This window comes from Tupaia chinensis, unplaced genomic scaffold, assembly GCF_000334495.1.
Source record: "Tupaia chinensis unplaced genomic scaffold, TupChi_1.0 Scaffold143933_1, whole genome shotgun sequence".
NCBI classification, from domain to species: Eukaryota; Metazoa; Chordata; class Mammalia; order Scandentia; family Tupaiidae; genus Tupaia; species Tupaia belangeri.
Window position 1 is genome coordinate 381,506 of NW_006203784.1, and position 19,391 is coordinate 400,896.

A 19,391-nucleotide genomic window follows, 5' to 3' on the forward strand; every position below is an offset into this window, starting at 1 on the left:
ATCTGTAACTTACAGAACTTCATATTATAACTTTGAAATCGCTATATGAATTTCTCAATCTGAGAAATTATTAAATATGCAAAATATAAATTTACAATGAGTTGTTCACATTGGAATTGTTTAACTTAACTGGTTTATGATGTCTTCAAACTAACACTTAATATTCTTTTTTAAGTTTTTGCTATAGAGGGTGCACACTCACTGGAGAGAGGCAGAGACACAGAGAGAGAGAGAGAGAGAAAGTGATGAATCACCCCGCCAGGGGGATGTGGGGGATGGTCATGCAGCAATTCCTTCCCTTCCATTCTCCTCTCAGAATTGTGGGCAGTGTGCACATGTGCTTGGTGTGTTTTTCAATCCTCTGGATCCAGGACTCAAACTGCACAGTAGGTCATGTGGAATCCCATCACCTTAGCCTCCATGCTACCTGCTGACCCCTAATTTAATATTCTTGACTTTACTTTGAAAATACTATGAAAATTTAGCCCCTAACTGTGGCAATCAGATTCCAATTTTTCTCTGGAAATGTTGGTTTTGTCTTCAATGGGGATTGTGTCAAATTGATCTTTTTTTTCAAAAGCATTGCAACTTAATGAGCAGGCTAAGTGGTGGTTTAAAATATGTTCTGTAGCACTATTTCTGAGCTCCATAAGATTCCTTTAGAAAGTTATAAAAAGACATTTTCTATGCTGGATATTTGTCTATCCTGGGCATTTTCTTAACTAAAGCACATATGAGACAATTTTCTGGAAAAGCTATTAATTCTACTGCCTTAAAAGATTTAGTGTCAAAAAAAAAGAAGATTTCGTGTCCAGCAGAAGTAAATATATTTAATTATTCATTTTGTAAACATTTAAGATCTGGTAAACAAGCACTGTTCTAAGAGTTTACATATTGAATTATTAAGCAATTTAAAGAAATACATAAAAGTACAATAGTATGGGATATCTCCCTAAAGTAAATTACATATGATTTGATATTATATTAAAATAAGTATCAGAAGCAATTAGAGATGATTACAAATTGCTATTACATTTTTTTTATACAAGAAAACCAGAAGATCTTGACATCTAAGTGAAACCGAATGTACCCAGAAATTTTAATATTTTGGGAGGTATTCTTTCCTTCTACTTTAGAGAAAAGTGTTTTAAGCTAACACACAAATTATAAAGGAATATTTTCATAGAGGAAAATGTATGCTAGAAGGATTCTTACTTCAGTGAGGATATTTTGATGAGTTTGAAAATCAAAGGCCATATTAATTTATCTGTAGTTAAGTGGAAGATTGCAGTTACATTCAATCTTTAAAAAAAAAAAAAACACTCTAGGGGCCAAATGATGTCACAGTGGTAAGACACAAGGATGCTCTGCATAGACTGGCCCATGTGGGAGGGTTTCGGATTCATACCTGGAGACTTCAGGAGCATGGCAGGCATGGAGGTGCCCATAGTCCAGGACTGGCTGAGGCTCGGGCTGGGGTGGGGGGGTTTCCAGTGTCAAGACTGTGATAGGGGTATTGTTTCTCTGACTCTGGCTCCCTTTCTTTCTCTTTTTCGCTCATAAAACAAATGAACAACAACAGAAAAATAAATTCTCTAATAAAGCTGGGTTGAACATTAAGCAATCATCATAATTCATTCATTTTAATTTACCATTGGAATGTTTTTATGATCACCAAATAAACATTACTGATAAATAATGATTGATAGATAAAGGTAATGATATATTAATGTAGATAAGAGTTGTTTGTTTACTTTTAAGAAATTAACAGTCTTTGGAACATAAAAATAAAATGTATCAAGTCTCCAAAGAGAAATGTTCACTGAATAATGTTTTTTATATGAAAGTTTACATCCTCTTTTTTTTTTTTTTTTGTTCTTGAGAGAGGTTTTTGTTATAGGGCATGTGTGCTCGCTAGAAAGACAGAGAGACAGAAAGCGAGAAATCACCCCTCAGGGGGATGGCCATACCACAGTCCCTATTCCTCCATTCTCTTCTCAGAATCTTGGGCACACACGCACACGCGCGTGGCGTGAGTATAGCCCATCAGGTCCAGGATGTGGACCGCAGTCGGCTACATGGGAGTCCAGTGACATAGCCATTACGCTAACTGCTGGTCCCGAAAGTTTACATTCTAAGCCTATGGAAATAATCCCAGATACAAAGATAGAAGCAAAGCATATTCAACAAATCTCAAGAAAAGTTAAGGTTTTCAAAATTCTCTTGGAATTTTTATAACTCTTGTTTATTTCCTTTCTTGTTAATAAAATTACAAAATAAAATTGTAAAACAAAAAATCATAAAATGTTTGTAAGTGAAAGAAGTACAATACTGGCAAATTCCAAATTCTTTAGGATAGTAGCTTTTTTCCAAGAAAGAAAGTATACCATCTAGAGATTAGAAGCACAGTGATTAAGTGAGGAACTTTTCAGAGGGTTAGGTCACAGCAATACCCACTATACACACACTAATCCCTACATGAACAAGCTACATAAGAAGAACTAGTCAGTGAGACCTTTGGAACAAAAATCCACCTCTTTTATTTATGGACACTTAGTTGGTTTGAGTAGAAGTACATATGGATTTATTTTAAACTGAGGAAGGCTTTTTATAATATTTTATATATCATATTCATTGGAAGCAGGGAATGATGCTCTAAAATGTTGATCTTAAGTAATGTATTAGCAGATGACTGTTAAATTTAAATGATCATTTGTAAAGATTAGACATTATAGAAAGGTTTATTAACTGTATCTGTATGTAGACACATCTCTAAGTTTCAATACCAGTATTTTAATATTCTGAGAGAACATGTATTTCTTTTCTACAACACATATGAGAAAGTGAAATTACAATTGTGATAAAATTACAAAATAAAATTCTAAAAAAGTAACTTCCAAGATAGTATTCTACAGGAGGCTTTCATACAACCCTGGAACATTCTTTTTCTCTTAACAGGCATACTACCAATTCTTTTATTTCCCCCCAAGGTTTTTGACATAAGGTGTATCTGATCACCAGAAAGAGACCGAGAAAGGGAAAGTGAGAAATCACCTCCCCCGGGGGATGAGGGAGGCCGTGCCACAATCCTCTAGTCCACTTTTAGGATTTTGGGCACACATGCACACATGCCTGATGTGATTGTCAAGCTGCTGGGTACAGGACTTGAACCACAGTCAACCATGTGGAAGTCTACTACACCATCTGCTGGCCTAATTAGAAATTATTCTTAAGCAATGGAAATACAGCCTGGTCTACCTAATCTTATATTTATTAGAAAGCGTTTTATTAGCGTAAAAATTTCCTATATTCTAAAAATCAGAATACAACTTTCAAATCCTTTATTACTTCTGTAATGGAGCAATAGTAAATATGATCTAGGCAATTTACCCTTTAGCTACTTGCAATCACCTGTGCCATTTTCACCAGGTCTTCTTACAAAAGGGAAGGGCAGTCTGAATTGAGAAAGAGAGAAAGTACGCAAATGGATGAACTGATTCTACAGCATTCCATAATAAAGGAGAAGTGGTCTTTTTTTGGGGGGGGGGGAGGATGGGAGCAGAAACTTTTGCTATAGGGCTCCTGTGCTCGCCAGAAAGACAGAGAGAGACAGAGAGACAGAAAGCGAGAAATCACCCCCCAGGGGGGATGGCCAAGCCACAATCCCTTCTCCTCCATTTTCCTCTTGGGATCTTGGAAACGCACGTACACATACCCGGTGTAACTTTAAGCCACCAGGTCTGGAACTCGAATCACAGTCGACTATATGGGAGTTCAGCAACATAGCCATTACACTAACTGCTGGTCCCAAGAGAAGTGGTCTTCAATCCCTAATAGAGAATTTCAATGCCCCACCTACATCACTTACTAACTTTCTTACCATAATCAATCTTTATCAGTTTCAGTTTAATCTGTAAATTAAGGACTATATCAACTTTTTTAAGATTGGTACGATGATTGTCTTGCATACAGCATCTCACATAGTTTCAATGAAAGTAACATTTTTTTTTTTTTTTTTAATGTTTGAGAGTTTTCTTACTAGCCACGATTAATTCCAAAACCCTTTGGCATCTGCTTCTGGCATGAGACCTGAAAAAATGAATAGGTTACTTAAAATTCCCTGACACTTTTGGCTGCCTTCAAAAGAACAATTCTTTGGACACTTCTCAGTACTGCGGAACAGAAACACTGGAAGCAATTATTTTAATTAGTCATTGCCATTCTTCATACTTATGATCCTCAATGTACTTCCATAAAATACCATATTGTAAAGTTTAAAATATTGATACATCCACACTCATTAGGATTGATATTATTTGAAAAAAAAAATATTGGCAACAAAGTAGGAAAATAGAAAAGTCCATACTGTACTGGTGGGAACAGAAAATGGTTCAGCTGCCTTAGAAAACAATATGGTGGTCCTTGAAATAATTAAACAGACTTGCTGTAAGATGCAGCAATTCATTTCTGAAGTTTCAGTTCTATAAGAACTGAAAGCACAGACTCCAACATTGTACACACATGTTCATAGCAATATTATTCACAATAACCAAAAGGTGGAAGGAAGCAACCCAAATGTCTCTTGGTAGATGAACTGATTATCATCTACCCATTAGGGTCTATACATGCAGTGGAATATCATTCAACCCTGAAAAGGTGGGAAATTCTGATACATGGTCCTATGTGGATGAGCCTTAAGGACATAATGCTAAGTGAAATTATCTCCAAAGGACAAATACTGCATGTCTCCACTTACAGGAGATACCTAGAAAAGTTGAATTCATAGACATAGAAAAAGAATAGTGGTTTCCAAGGGCCAGGGAAAAGGGAAATGGGCAATTATTTTTTAATGGGCATAGTGTCTCTGTTTATCTTCTGTATTTTTTTCTTCCAATTAAACAGAAGATACCCATTAATGGACAGATAGGAAACATTCTGGAAATGGATGCTGATAATGCAGCACAATGACAAATTATTTAAGGCCACTGAATTCTACACACAAAAATGGTTAAAATAGGGACCAGTAGATGGTGTAACAGTTACGTCACTGGACTCCCATACAGTCAACTGCACTGCAGTTTGAGTACCAGACCCAGCAGATTGAAACTCACACTGGGCATGTGTGCATTTATGCCCAAAATCCCAAGAGGAGAATGGAAGAGAAGGGGTTGCAGTGTGGCTATTGCCCCTGGGGATGCAGGTTTCTTTGCTTTCTGTCTCACACTCTCTCTCTATCTCTCCAGTGAGCACACAGGTCCTACAGGAAAAAAAAAACAAAACAAAACAAAACAAAAAAACACCTCTTTTAAAAAATGGTTAAAATGGCAAAGTTTTTTCATATGTTTTACTGTAATTTTTTAAAAGACTAGCAGAAACACTCATCAAGTTCCCAGACTCTACTCCAGATTAATTAAATCAAAACATTCAGAAATCAAGTCTAGGCAACTGAACTTTTTCATGAGTTTAAAGTAATTCTCATGCACAGCCAAGCTTGAGAATCACTTCTTGAACCAGCAAAGGATTCCTGTTTAAAAAAAAAAAAAGCCTTCCTAAATATATTCCGTTTTTTTCAGTCTTTACAATATTTATAACTGGTAGATGAACAAGATTTGAAATAAAAATATTATTTCTTAAATCACTGAACACCTTCAAACTGTATTTGATCAATTTCTTGCTCTATAAATTGATTCACAATTTAATACCACAGCTGGTCATTGAAAAGAAATAGATTTAATTTTCCTCCTTGCCCAGGTATGTAGGCTACTGTGATAGGAAGCAAATTAAATAATAAGAATCTTGATTCTATCATAGGATTTAAAAACGTAGACCTTTATATAAGTCTTATTGTTTTATGGAGAAAGTACCACTAATTGGCAGAGGAAAAACAATTTAACACTCTAGGTTGCTATATAATACAGACGATGGTGTAAAACAAATTAAAGACTATCATTGCATTAAGAGGTCACAACTGGCAACAGAAATAAACGTCTCGTTTAGAAGCCCGGTGTCATCCTTATGTAGTAAAACTGAAATAAAGTAAATGAGTGAGCACTGTGGGTTTCTAGGACAAATGTAAATTCTCAGTAGGCCTTCCTTAAAAATACAGAGGGCTTCTGTGATCCAAGGTTACCGAAACAGATGATGCAATCAACAGAGCCCGTGAGTTGACATGGCTCTTAGCACTTTTATTCCCCTAACAAGGAACTTGTCCAAAAGAATACAAATACCCTAAATCAATTCACATGAGTTGGTCAAATAATAGTTCAGACCCAATTATTTACATTTTTAAGTAACTGAAATCACTTTTAAAAATTACTACAATCATGTAATTATCTTTTGCATATCGCCTCCACTGAATTTCAATTATGAGAGCAACAATTTTTCCACTAGAAAACTGCTAAAAGGCCCTATACTCTTAAACAAAGCAACATTATGATACTACTATGCCTCTATTGTGAAGCATGGTTCAGGCCTTTCTATTGTTTCTGAAGACCATCAATACGTACCATCTAAACATGAAAAAAAAAATGATATTCATGTACACAAGTGAAAATACAAAACAAAACAAAACAAAAAAACACCTCTTTTAAAAAATGGTTAAAATGGCAAAGTTTTTTCATATGTTTTACTGTAATTTTTTAAAAGACTAGCAGAAACACTCATCAAGTTCCCAGACTCTACTCCAGATTAATTAAATCAAAACATTCAGAAATCAAGTCTAGGCAACTGAACTTTTTCATGAGTTTAAAGTAATTCTCATGCACAGCCAAGCTTGAGAATCACTTCTTGAACCAGCAAAGGATTCCTGTTTAAAAAAAAAAAAAGCCTTCCTAAATATATTCCGTTTTTTTCAGTCTTTACAATATTTATAACTGGTAGATGAACAAGATTTGAAATAAAAATATTATTTCTTAAATCACTGAACACCTTCAAACTGTATTTGATCAATTTCTTGCTCTATAAATTGATTCACAATTTAATACCACAGCTGGTCATTGAAAAGAAATAGATTTAATTTTCCTCCTTGCCCAGGTATGTAGGCTACTGTGATAGGAAGCAAATTAAATAATAAGAATCTTGATTCTATCATAGGATTTAAAAACGTAGACCTTTATATAAGTCTTATTGTTTTATGGAGAAAGTACCACTAATTGGCAGAGGAAAAACAATTTAACACTCTAGGTTGCTATATAATACAGACGATGGTGTAAAACAAATTAAAGACTATCATTGCATTAAGAGGTCACAACTGGCAACAGAAATAAACGTCTCGTTTAGAAGCCCGGTGTCATCCTTATGTAGTAAAACTGAAATAAAGTAAATGAGTGAGCACTGTGGGTTTCTAGGACAAATGTAAATTCTCAGTAGGCCTTCCTTAAAAATACAGAGGGCTTCTGTGATCCAAGGTTACCGAAACAGATGATGCAATCAACAGAGCCCGTGAGTTGACATGGCTCTTAGCACTTTTATTCCCCTAACAAGGAACTTGTCCAAAAGAATACAAATACCCTAAATCAATTCACATGAGTTGGTCAAATAATAGTTCAGACCCAATTATTTACATTTTTAAGTAACTGAAATCACTTTTAAAAATTACTACAATCATGTAATTATCTTTTGCATATCGCCTCCACTGAATTTCAATTATGAGAGCAACAATTTTTCCACTAGAAAACTGCTAAAAGGCCCTATACTCTTAAACAAAGCAACATTATGATACTACTATGCCTCTATTGTGAAGCATGGTTCAGGCCTTTCTATTGTTTCTGAAGACCATCAATACGTACCATCTAAACATGAAAAAAAAAATGATATTCATGTACACAAGTGAAAATTAAAGGTATTGCGGAGAGAGCTAATATATTTTCTAATCTGTGTAACCTTTGTCTTCAGAAGTATGACAATGCATTTTAAGAAGAGAAAGAGAAGTTTGGGGTGCATTTTCTCAAACACTAGCTTTTTTGTTTGTTTGTTTTTTCCAATTTTGGAAATAATTACCGCCATTATAGTATGAACAACTCCATTCATTGAAGGAAATTAAAGCTTCAATGGAATTTTAACAGGTTTTCCTTTGCAGCCAGAGATGAAACATGTCAGACAGTGACTGTTGTTCTCTGTGAGATGTTTTGTTAATGGGTGGGGAAAATGATTGGAATAAGATAAAGCTTTGAGAACTGAACCTGAAAAGACAAAAGCAATAGCTACATACACACATACAAACATCCTGGCTGTCCTTTCAAAGAGATGAGTTTTGTTTTTCTCACTCTCCCTTCCTCCAAACCTTGCAAGACTGGTTCGTCCAGTTACAAAACTAACTATTCATGTATCTGTCTCTCCTGGCTAGTTTTTGAGCAGCTTACGTTTTAAAATGGTTTTCTCATGTTCCTCTTGTTGAATGAATCTAATTAGTCAATAGGATCCCGGCTGCCCTACCCAAAGAGATCCTGGTTTAGGAGGAGAGCACGAGTTTGAACTGCTGCAAGGGTGTCGGGGCCAGCAGTGGTGGCACAGCAGTGACAAAATGTTTGGTGATCCTGGCCCCATGTGCGGAAGGCCCAAATTAAAGGTATTGCGGAGAGAGCTAATATATTTTCTAATCTGTGTAACCTTTGTCTTCAGAAGTATGACAATGCATTTTAAGAAGAGAAAGAGAAGTTTGGGGTGCATTTTCTCAAACACTAGCTTTTTTGTTTGTTTGTTTTTTCCAATTTTGGAAATAATTACCGCCATTATAGTATGAACAACTCCATTCATTGAAGGAAATTAAAGCTTCAATGGAATTTTAACAGGTTTTCCTTTGCAGCCAGAGATGAAACATGTCAGACAGTGACTGTTGTTCTCTGTGAGATGTTTTGTTAATGGGTGGGGAAAATGATTGGAATAAGATAAAGCTTTGAGAACTGAACCTGAAAAGACAAAAGCAATAGCTACATACACACATACAAACATCCTGGCTGTCCTTTCAAAGAGATGAGTTTTTTTTTTCTCACTCTCCCTTCCTCCAAACCTTGCAAGACTGGTTCGTCCAGTTACAAAACTAACTATTCATGTATCTGTCTCTCCTGGCTAGTTTTTGAGCAGCTTACGTTTTAAAATGGTTTTCTCATGTTCCTCTTGTTGAATGAATCTAATTAGTCAATAGGATCCCGGCTGCCCTACCCAAAGAGATCCTGGTTTAGGAGGAGAGCACGAGTTTGAACTGCTGCAAGGGTGTCGGGGCCAGCAGTGGTGGCACAGCAGTGACAAAATGTTTGGTGATCCTGGCCCCATGTGCGGAAGGCCCTGGTTCATGTACACTCTGGCTGTGCACATGTCCCAGCGATTCTAGCTGACTGAGTCTATGGGAGTTGACCATAGTGTAAAGACCCAGTGGGGTTGCCTGTCTGTTTCTCTGCTTTCACCTCTCAGAAAAAATAAAATAAAACTTTAAAAAATGAAGAAGGGTGGGGCCAGCAGGTGATGTGGTTGAAGCACTGGGCTTCCATGAGCCGACTGTGGGCGGAGTCTCGGACCCAAAGGTTTGAAACTCATGCTGTGTGCCCAGAATCCCAAGAGGAAAATGGAGGAAGAAGGATTGGGGGACATGGCCATCACCCTGGGGGTTACTGCTCACTTTCTTCTCTCTGTATCTTCATTGAACACACATACCCCATAGTAAAACTCTCTCTTTAAAAACAAAAAGGGGGATTGTGTTGTTGATTTAAGCCACAGCGACATTTCTTCCTTCTAGTGTCATTTCCTAAAAAAACTGGTAGAAGTAGGGAAAAAAAAATTAAACATTAAAAAATAAAACTAATTTGTTCTGAAACCCCTGTATCTATGTATTCACTTCTTTTTATTTTTTCAAAATGTGCATGTGCCAGACAGAGAGAGAGAGAGAGAGAAAAGGAGAAAGCACCCCAATGGAGTGTGGTGTCACAATCCCTTCTCTTTCATTTGTCTGTCCTCTCAGGATATGGAGCATGCACACACATGTACCTGGTGTGTTTTTTGAGCTTCTAGGTCAGGACTCAAACCATTCAGTTGGCCATGTAGGGTACAGTGCCCTTAATCCCAACCCACAGGCTGGCCCTCCTAGATCCATTTAAATTCAGCTTCTTCATTGTTAATCTATTGATTACAATTCACTGCCATGGTACATACTATGTAGAACGGCTCAAAGCTGGTTTGGTTAGCAAACTTAGGGAAATAAGAGAAAGCATATTTAGTTCCAATTCTCTCATCTCAGGGCACTAAGGTGTCTATCACATACTAGAGAAAATAACTTTAAAATGAAAGAAGATCATTGTAGATATAACATTTGGCAGGTTTAAAAAAAAGTCAGGAGTCAGGTCTAAAAACATTTTTAGTGACTTATCTGTTACATGCTAAAATTAATCCAAGACCAAAACCAAGGCAGGGTTAACACAATGAAAGATAAAAAGTGAATATTTATTTTTTAAAGCTATAGAATACTTCTCCAAACCTTTGTTAAATTGTTTAACACTATTACTATGCTGCTATCCTTGGTCCATCCAGATATTTTCTCCCTCACTTTTATTTGCCATAGTAAATGCAGAAATGCTATGCCTTATTCAAGAAGATGCATATCCTCATTAAAACTATTTTTCAGTTGATCTCTGTTGCATCAACTCCTGATTAGCCATATTAATGATGAGAGGTAATGGCACAGAAAATTTAATGTGGAGAAATCCAAAGCAATTTATTTTTGGCATTTGTGTACTTTTTTTTTTTTTAACTTTGTAGCAAATTTACCATCATCAAAACAGTTTTACTTAAACTCATCTGAAGTCATTATATTTCCCCCAAACTCTTAGTAAACTGAAAATATTGTGCTGATGAAAACAAACTTAAATGAGATAAAAAAATCTGTGCATAGACAAGTCAGAAGGTAGACAAGACCCATGTGCACAATCCATTGATACTATCTAGAAGCAAGTTTGTAGATGCAAATGTGTGTTTGTGTATGTATAAATACGCATCTGTATCTTTATACATGTGTGTACTTACATCTGTACACATTGATGTATATATGTAGTAAGGAGTTTTATGCCTGAAAATCATACCATTCATATTATGAAATATTAATTGACATTTTTATAAAGTTAATTATGATGTTTCTATGCTATATATAATGTTCTTATGTATGTTTTATGGAGTGTTCTATAAAAATGGACCAAAAGATAATTTAAAATCAATATCTAAATCTATGGCTTGAATATCATCCCAAAATTCAAAAACTGAGACATGACTGTGATGGGAATAGAAGGGTAAAAAACAAATTAGCTCTAGTTTACAAAGGTGGGATCTCTCCTATGTCTATCCAACTCACCATTGTATTTTGGAAGCATGTAATTTGTTGTTTTTTTTTATCTTTTTTAAAATTTATTTTTATTTATTTATTTACATTCATTCACTGTACATCATTATAGCATACAAAATGAGATTTTTCCATTCACAGTACATTGTATATTGGCTCAATCAAGCACATCAACATATGTGTTATTATCAACTTTATGTTCATTCTATTCACTGAGGTTTATGCTTAAAGTCAGACTTGTGTTCATGGATATGTATATTTCAGCTGTGCTTGCTATTGAAAATATTTAGATTTATTAAGATATTTAGTGAAGCATGTAATTTGTTTTGATCACAGGCTCATAGCTGGACAGAGTTGGCCTTGTGTCTCAGATAAATACTGGACTATGGATTTTTGAGTTGGTACTGAAATGAGTTAAGATTTTGGGGACGATTGGGATAATTTTTTTGTTTTATATGAGAAATATGTATAGTCTTGAGGGTCAGTAACAGAACGCAGTGGTCTGTACATTCCTCCCCCAAATTTGCAAATTGAGATTTGTTTATAATGGGATTAAAAAGTAAAAACTTAATCCAATGACACCTCTTAAAGGTAGGACTTTTAGAAGGAAATTAGGACTGGAGACCAGCAGATGGCATGTTGGTTAAGGCGCTGGACACTCCCACACTGTTTGAGTCCCAGACCTGGAGGCTAACTTTCTCACTTTATCTCTCTCACTCTGGTCAAATTAAAATACATGAATTAATGAATAAAACTAAATAATTCTTTAAAATAAAAAAGAGATTAGGATTAAGGTCACTGTCACTAATGTGGAGACCTATTATTAACTCCTGGCGAGCTTATGAGGAGAGGAAATGAACCAGAATAGACACCCATGGATACAGATGTATGTATTCTTGCCTTTCACCATGTTCTAATGCAGCAAATGACCCTCACGAGATGCAGCCTCTGGACTTTGGACCTCAAACCTCCATGAACTGAATATGTCTCTATTCATTTATAAATTAATTATCTGTTAATGGCAACAGAACAGACTGGAACTATTTTATAAATAACAGCATAAAACTGTAGTCCAAGACAACTTTTTCTTTGCTCTGTCTTGAAAATGTAAGCCCCCCAAAAAAGAGAAATAGGAGAAAATTAACTTATTTTGATGGGACACGGATGTAAAAAAAAACCAATATATCCAAAATAATAAAAACTTATAATCTTATTTTCTGTTTGATCAGTCACTGTTTGAAAATAATAAGTCTGTTATTCAGAAAAAAATAAGAAACATATTAGAAATTAGCATATCTTAAGTCTATTCTCTACAAATGATGCACGCTATTTATCTTATTCAGACCTAAAGGCAACAAGGTAATCTTTGTCACTCCTCAGTCTGGTCTACAAATGGGTTGGTTAATTTGACTCAAAGTAAAAAACAAATACATATATCTGAATCTATTAGCTATTTCATTTTTTGATACAAAACTTTTTGGGTATATTTATCAACTACATATCTCATTAAGTCAAACCCTGGAACCTAATAGTACACAGAATTTTGTTTAAAATATAGAAACAAAAAAGCTCTAGCTCTATTGTTTGTTGAAGTGAATTAATATTTTAAAAAACTAGCTTCAAAATATCATTATTATAACAATTTCATTGAAGTGAATCTTAAGCATTGCAGTAGCACATAGTTGTTAGGATACAAGGTTCAGGACTCACACTGCTGGAATCCCAATTCGGACTCTTCCACTTTGTAGGAATACCACCTGGGCAAGAATTTAACCTCTTTCAATCCCTCAACCTCCTTGTCTACCTTGCAGGATAAACATAATGATTAAATTATCTAATTTACATAATATACTTAGGATAGTGACTAAATATAGAATACTCTCCATAAATATTAACTATTATCATAAGCTATTTTCTGCATGATAAATATGATGCTTTTAACAAGTTAGCAGGCTAGAGAGTCTTTGAAAATTAAAATAAATCAGGCCTAGTCATGGTAATGCAGGTGTTAGCGTGACTGCAATGCTGGAGGCCACAAGGGTGATCAGCAATTCATGTCTCAAGGCACCCTGAAATGTCCTCTGAAACTCTCTCTCAATAAAAAAAAATTTCTAAATTAAAAAAAAACTTTAAAAAAAAGCAAATCAGTCTTATATATTATCTTAATTTAGAAGCCTTCTCTATAGCAATCTTTTTTTTTTTTAAACAGGAAGTAAATTGTAATTAAATATATTATCACACATACAAAAAGAAAAGATTGGACCACTAGGTGGCATTGTGGTTAAGGTATTGGACTCCCACATGGTTGACTATGGTTTGAGTCCTACACCTGACAGCTTAAAACTCATGACAGGCATGTGTGCATATGTGCCCAAAATCCCAAGAGGAGAACGAAGGAGAAGGGTTTGTGGTGTGGTCATCCATAGTGGGTGATTTCTCACTTTCTAGCTCTTGTCTCTCTGGTGAGCACATGCACCCTATAGGAAAATACCCCCTCCCCCAACAAACAAACAAACAAAAATATATTGTGCTGCATCTTTATATCTTATGTGCTAACTATGACAAATTTAAGTGTTTATATACATTGCACAGATAATTCCCATTTTTCACAGTTTATGATTCCACCAAAAAAATTCACTTCTCAAAAAAACATCAAACCCATCTCAGTCTACATATCCTTATTTTTCATTAGTTATGCTGTCAAAAAATATTTTTGAATTTTAAAATATAGATTCTACAGGTAAAAATCTGGATGATGATAGTGAAATCAAATTAAACGTAAAAGTTAGAAGCAAATGTTACAGGGAGGATTGGGTACAAATGACATTTTTAGACTCCAGATTAATGGCAATGTAGAAGACTGCCCACACAGATTGGTTCTCACTCACAGAGGTTGGTTTTTATAGCATTTATCCTAGATATTATATCGAAAGTTGGAAACATGGCAAAAATCTTAAACTCCCTTTCATAATGTATTATTAACTCATTTACCTAAATATTCTTGAAAAGATTTCTAAGTGATCTTACTTCATGGAGTATTATCTTGTAGAATGAATATATTCCACATAAAGTAGAATGATTTTTTTGTCTTAAACTTTGAAATGAAAATTCCTTTCTCTAATTTTTAAAATTAATATTATTTATTCCATAAGTGATAGAGACAGAGAAAGGAAGAGAGAGAGAGATGGAGATACAACATCCTAGCAGTGTCCTGATGTTGTAATCCTGCCCTGGCTTCAGTGAGCCCTTCGTACCCAGGGAGGTCTCTGGTTGTGAACCAGTAACCTCTCAATGTGGGTCTGCCTTAGAGACCTCCACATTATACTGCTGTGACACCATTCAGCCTCAAATATTATAAAATTTTGTGAACAAACACTTATAGTCATTTATATAATTATGATTGCATTGAGTTAGCGATTTCTGTTCTCATGAAGCACGTAGGAATATTTCCATTCCACCTACACTTTGTGCTTTGCCTACTTAAGGTAAGCAACTGCAAGCTGTGTGTGCAGAAGTAGAGGAATACTACTTTTTTTTTTTTTTTTGGAGAGGTTTTCGCTGTAGAGCGCGTGCACTCGCCAGACAGAGAGAGACACAGAGACAGAAAGCGAGAAATCACCCTCCAGGGGGGATGGTCACGCCGCAATCCCTTCTGTTTCATTCTCCTTTCGGGATCTTGGGCACGCACGCACACGCGCCCAGCGTGAGTTCTAAGTCACCGGGTCCGGAACGTCAACCGCTGTCTACTACATGGGAGTCCAGCGACATAGCCATTACGCCAACTGCTGGTTCCCATAGGAGGAACACTAGTTTTGCATAAGGCTTCTTTCTTTGGGAGCCTGCTAAGACTTCAGTTGAGTCTAATTATTGATCCTCTCCATTTTAAATGAGAACTTTTATTACCTGGAAAAGAGACAGGCAAGCCATTTGTTTTGAAACTGAACAAATGAATCTACTGCTCTGTGAACACATTTCAAAAATAGATAAGGTGACTTGTTTCAATCCCCCCAAAATGGACAAAGTGAAGTCTGAATGTCTAAACACATAATCTCAAATATGTATCTAAAAATAAAAGCATCCTTATAATAATCATGATGCCCAGGTACCTTATTTCTAACTATATTTTACTGAAATAAAAGTAATTATTCCATGTGCTTTTCCATTCATGTAAGTTTTCATCTTTAATATTTTAAAGTTTATTCAGATGATTAAATGGTTTTAAATGTCCAGTGACTATAAACATGTGAAGATTTTTATTTTAAAATAATGAGATTCTTACCCTGATCGAAGGGTTTTCCTGGACTCCACGCGCGGAAATAATCATCCTAAAGGGGAAAACAGTGTGGATTGAGTGTATATGAGTAATTAAGAATTGGTATAAAATCTCAAATAAAATGTGAAACACAGAAGCTGTATACAAACCTCTACTTCCTGCAAGGGCAAGCAGCAAATTATAAAAAAAAAATAAAATAAATAAATAAACAAAAATTTAAAAAAAAAAAAAGAAACAAGAGAAAAAGAATAGTTATCAAGAGGGAACATACTGTTTACAAGTTACAGAAATGTCTTTCAATAAATGTGCTCATTTTCATTGCAAGTCAACGGTTGCTATAACAAGTTAACTATTTTGGGTTGCCAATTCTCCTAAATATTATAATGCAATACTTTCTATTGCCTTTCAATGTGTAATACAACATGCAGATAATTACCTTAAGCTAATAAGCTATAAAGTATCTTACCGGTTTCCAATTACACAACTTCATTTTCCACTAGTATAATAGTAAATAGAACCATTAATATAGCAGGGAAAAATACAAGTAATTCTGCAATAGCCCACAGAGTATAAATATACTTTATGCACATCATTCATACGTTAATTGAATATCTGAGGAGTTCATCAGAATTCAATCGAGAGTCTAAAAAAAATGCACACCTGCCTAAAGTGTAAATCTTTGATGTGGAAAAAAATATATATATTTACAATACAGTTGGTAAATATGATGATGCAACCCAAAAGTGGGGCAATGACTGCTGAAAAGAACTGAAAAAAATGAAGTCAAGTTGACTAGATGTAGTTTGTTTACTGTTTGTAGCACTCTCAAAGTCTTATAAAAGTAGGGACCAGCAGATGCTATAGTGGTTATGTTGTGGGACTCCCACATGGCCAACTGCAGTTCAAGTCTCAGACTTGGTAGCTTCAAACTCACTCTGGTTATGTGTGCATGTGTGCCCAAACTCCCCAGAGGAGAATGGAGAAGAAATTATTGCAGCATGGCCATCCCCTCCAGTAGGTGATTTCTTATTTGCAGTCTCTCTGTCTCTCCAGTGAGTACATGCATCCTACAGTAAAAATCTCTCTGGAAAAAATAATTATATCAAAGCCTAATAAAGGTAATCTGTCTGTGTCTTTTTATAGTAAATTTAAAAAAGAGATCACTGTTCAAATTAATATACAGTTTTCGCTATAGTAACCTGCCCTAGGGGAGGGTAGCATATTATGGTGATGGAGTAACACTTTCTACCTCATTCTTAGACCCATTTGACCAGTTAACTGGAAATCTATAGAACCTAGAATACAAAAGGGCCAGACAGAGAGTCTATGAATCTTCTCTCTACCTCTTTGCTACTCCATACTAATGCACAAAGAGGAAAATACAGAATGTGTTATAATTAATGGAAATAAGCATAATTCTCTACCTTATTTAGAAAAAAAAGTAATTTTGAAGTTTTTCTTACTGTGTCTGATCATTCACCACCACCTTCGGTACTCCCACCCCATCAATTTCAAATGAAAGAAAATGATATGAAGAAGAAAAAAGGAAGGAAAAAGCACAGATGATATCTCTTTTAGTCTTGTATAATGGTCAGACAAGGTTATATTAAGAGGGTGCAAATCACGGCAATACACAATAACTGGTTTTGTGCTACACTATGTAGGATTAGATTAAGGGAGGATAATGCCACTGGATAATTAAATAAGTGTTGATTATCTCATCTCTTCTTATAATATATTTTTAAAAACAGCTATAACATAGAATTCTTATGAAACTTAGCTTAGAAATGAAATGGTTCCACTACACTTCTTACAACTTGAATTGAGGATCAAAACATATCTAGGTACCATTCTCTATTTTTACAATCATGTTTTACTTTTTGGACATAATGACTATCATTCTAAGAGTGAAGAGGAGTTGGACAGTTAATATTTTTTAAGTTTCTCCTGAAATATAACCAAAAAAAGCTAGATATAAGCATATGAGAAATAATTTGGCTATATAAAACTTTATTTTATTTTTTTAAACACAGGGTCTTACTGTCCTAATCCTCCTGCCTCAGCCTCCCAACTGGGACTACAAGGACATACCACCATGTGTGGTTCCTTTTCAGACAAGGTTTCTCTATGCTGCCCAGGTTAGCCTTGTTCTTGTGATCCTCCTGCCTCAGTCTCCCTGAATATCTGGGATTATAGGGGCAAGCCTCCACTCACGAGCTTTAGGCCAGACCAGGACTGGAACCCAGGCCTCCCATATGGTCCTAGCCTGCCTAGCACTGAGTATGAGTAACACAGGCCACTATGACTTCAAGCAAACTTGAAGACCAAATTACAATGTATTAGCTGCATTAATTCTGAAAAGGTAATGACCTGGACCTTACATTCTTATGAATAGATTAGAATAGTAACACTTGTACCCTTGGTTAGTTGGGACACAATGTAAAACATAGGCCTCATTCTTTTGGATATGTCAAGAGCAACCCAGAAGGCTGGCTATTGTGGGGATCTAATCGAGCATAGAAAAACAAAGCAGGAAGCCCACTAGAGTTGTTTTTGTACATGTTCTTAATATCCTCACAAATCTCTCTCTTTATGTATCTGTATCTATCTATAAATGTATATGTTTATTTACATATTATATATATTTATGTGTATATATATATATACATATATATGTGTATATATATAAAGCTTCATATATATATGTATTATACATATATATGTATATATACATATATACACACATAAATATATATATATGTGGCTTTATATATGGTTTAATTATTCCTAAGGTTTAATTAGGTGAAGCTATTATTTTGGTAGGATGGGAAATAAAAGTATTTTCACATAAGCATTCATTTAATTGTAATTTCCTTTGTTTCCAAAAGCTTTGTGTGATATAGGCTGTTCTTAGGCTTCAATTTAGATCCAAAATGAGCCCCACGGATTTAGAAAACAACTTCAAGAAGTGCACGTGAATTGGAGAAATTCAGGTTTAGACAGCTGAAAATAAGCCTGAGTGTTTCAATAGGAAAAGCTGGATTCTTGTCACCTACATTCGAATGCTTACATTAGTGTATTATAGAGACCAAAGGAATTGAACATTACACAGCTTCCAATTTCTTATATGTAAAGAAATAATGATTTTTAGTCTAAGAAAAGTTGTGTATTATATTAATATTTAAACTGTCCTGTTTGTGTTTCTAATGCTGTGTCCCTTTTTTATTTTCCTATTTTAAATAAAGTGCAAATCTAATGTACAGCACAGTTTCTCAACCTTTGCACCATTGATACTTTGGACCAGACCACTCTTTGCTATGTGGGCGATTGGGGACTGTCTTACTCACTGCAAGCTGTTCAGCAGCATTGCTGGACTCTACTCAACAGATATCAGTAGGGACTCTTCTCTAAGCTGCAATAAACAAAAATGTCACCATTTTTGGCACTATGTCACCATAGTGCCAAATGTCTGTAGAGCAACATTTGAGAAGAACTGATATAGAGTGATCGAAAAATACAGAAAGAAAGAATGAATACATCCTACAAAATACACTCTTACCAGTAACGGATTTTTCTACAAATGTTTGATAATATTGAGAACATAGTATACATTCAAATTTATTTCCAGATTCTTAATTTTTTATAGCATTTTACAACCATAACTATTTTTTTTCAAAATAGTTAATAGCTACCTAATACCCTTTTGCGTATATTTAAAATCATTTAATTAGGCCCTCCTATGCTAGTGATTTCATGTTATTTCTAACATTTTCTTTTTCTTTTTTTTTTTTTTTTTTT

The 19,391-nt window shown here is 35.0% G+C and overlaps 1 protein-coding gene across 3 annotated transcripts in view; it reads right to left on the minus strand.

Annotated features, from left to right (window-relative positions):
• The window catches only part of SPOCK3 (SPARC (osteonectin), cwcv and kazal like domains proteoglycan 3), a 478,023-nt gene that overhangs the window by 288,398 nt on the left and 170,234 nt on the right, over positions 1 to 19,391 (minus strand). For 2 of the 3 annotated variants that reach the window (XM_006165500.2, XM_006165499.1), the window contains exons 3-4: positions 15,743 to 15,751; positions 15,600 to 15,645 (exon numbers count right to left, since the gene is read on the minus strand). In XM_006165500.2, coding sequence (XP_006165562.1) covers positions 15,600 to 15,645; positions 15,743 to 15,751 — 55 coding nt within the window. The remainder of the gene's footprint in view (positions 1 to 15,599; positions 15,646 to 15,742; positions 15,752 to 19,391) is intronic. The other variant, XM_006165501.1, reaches the window with a different exon arrangement.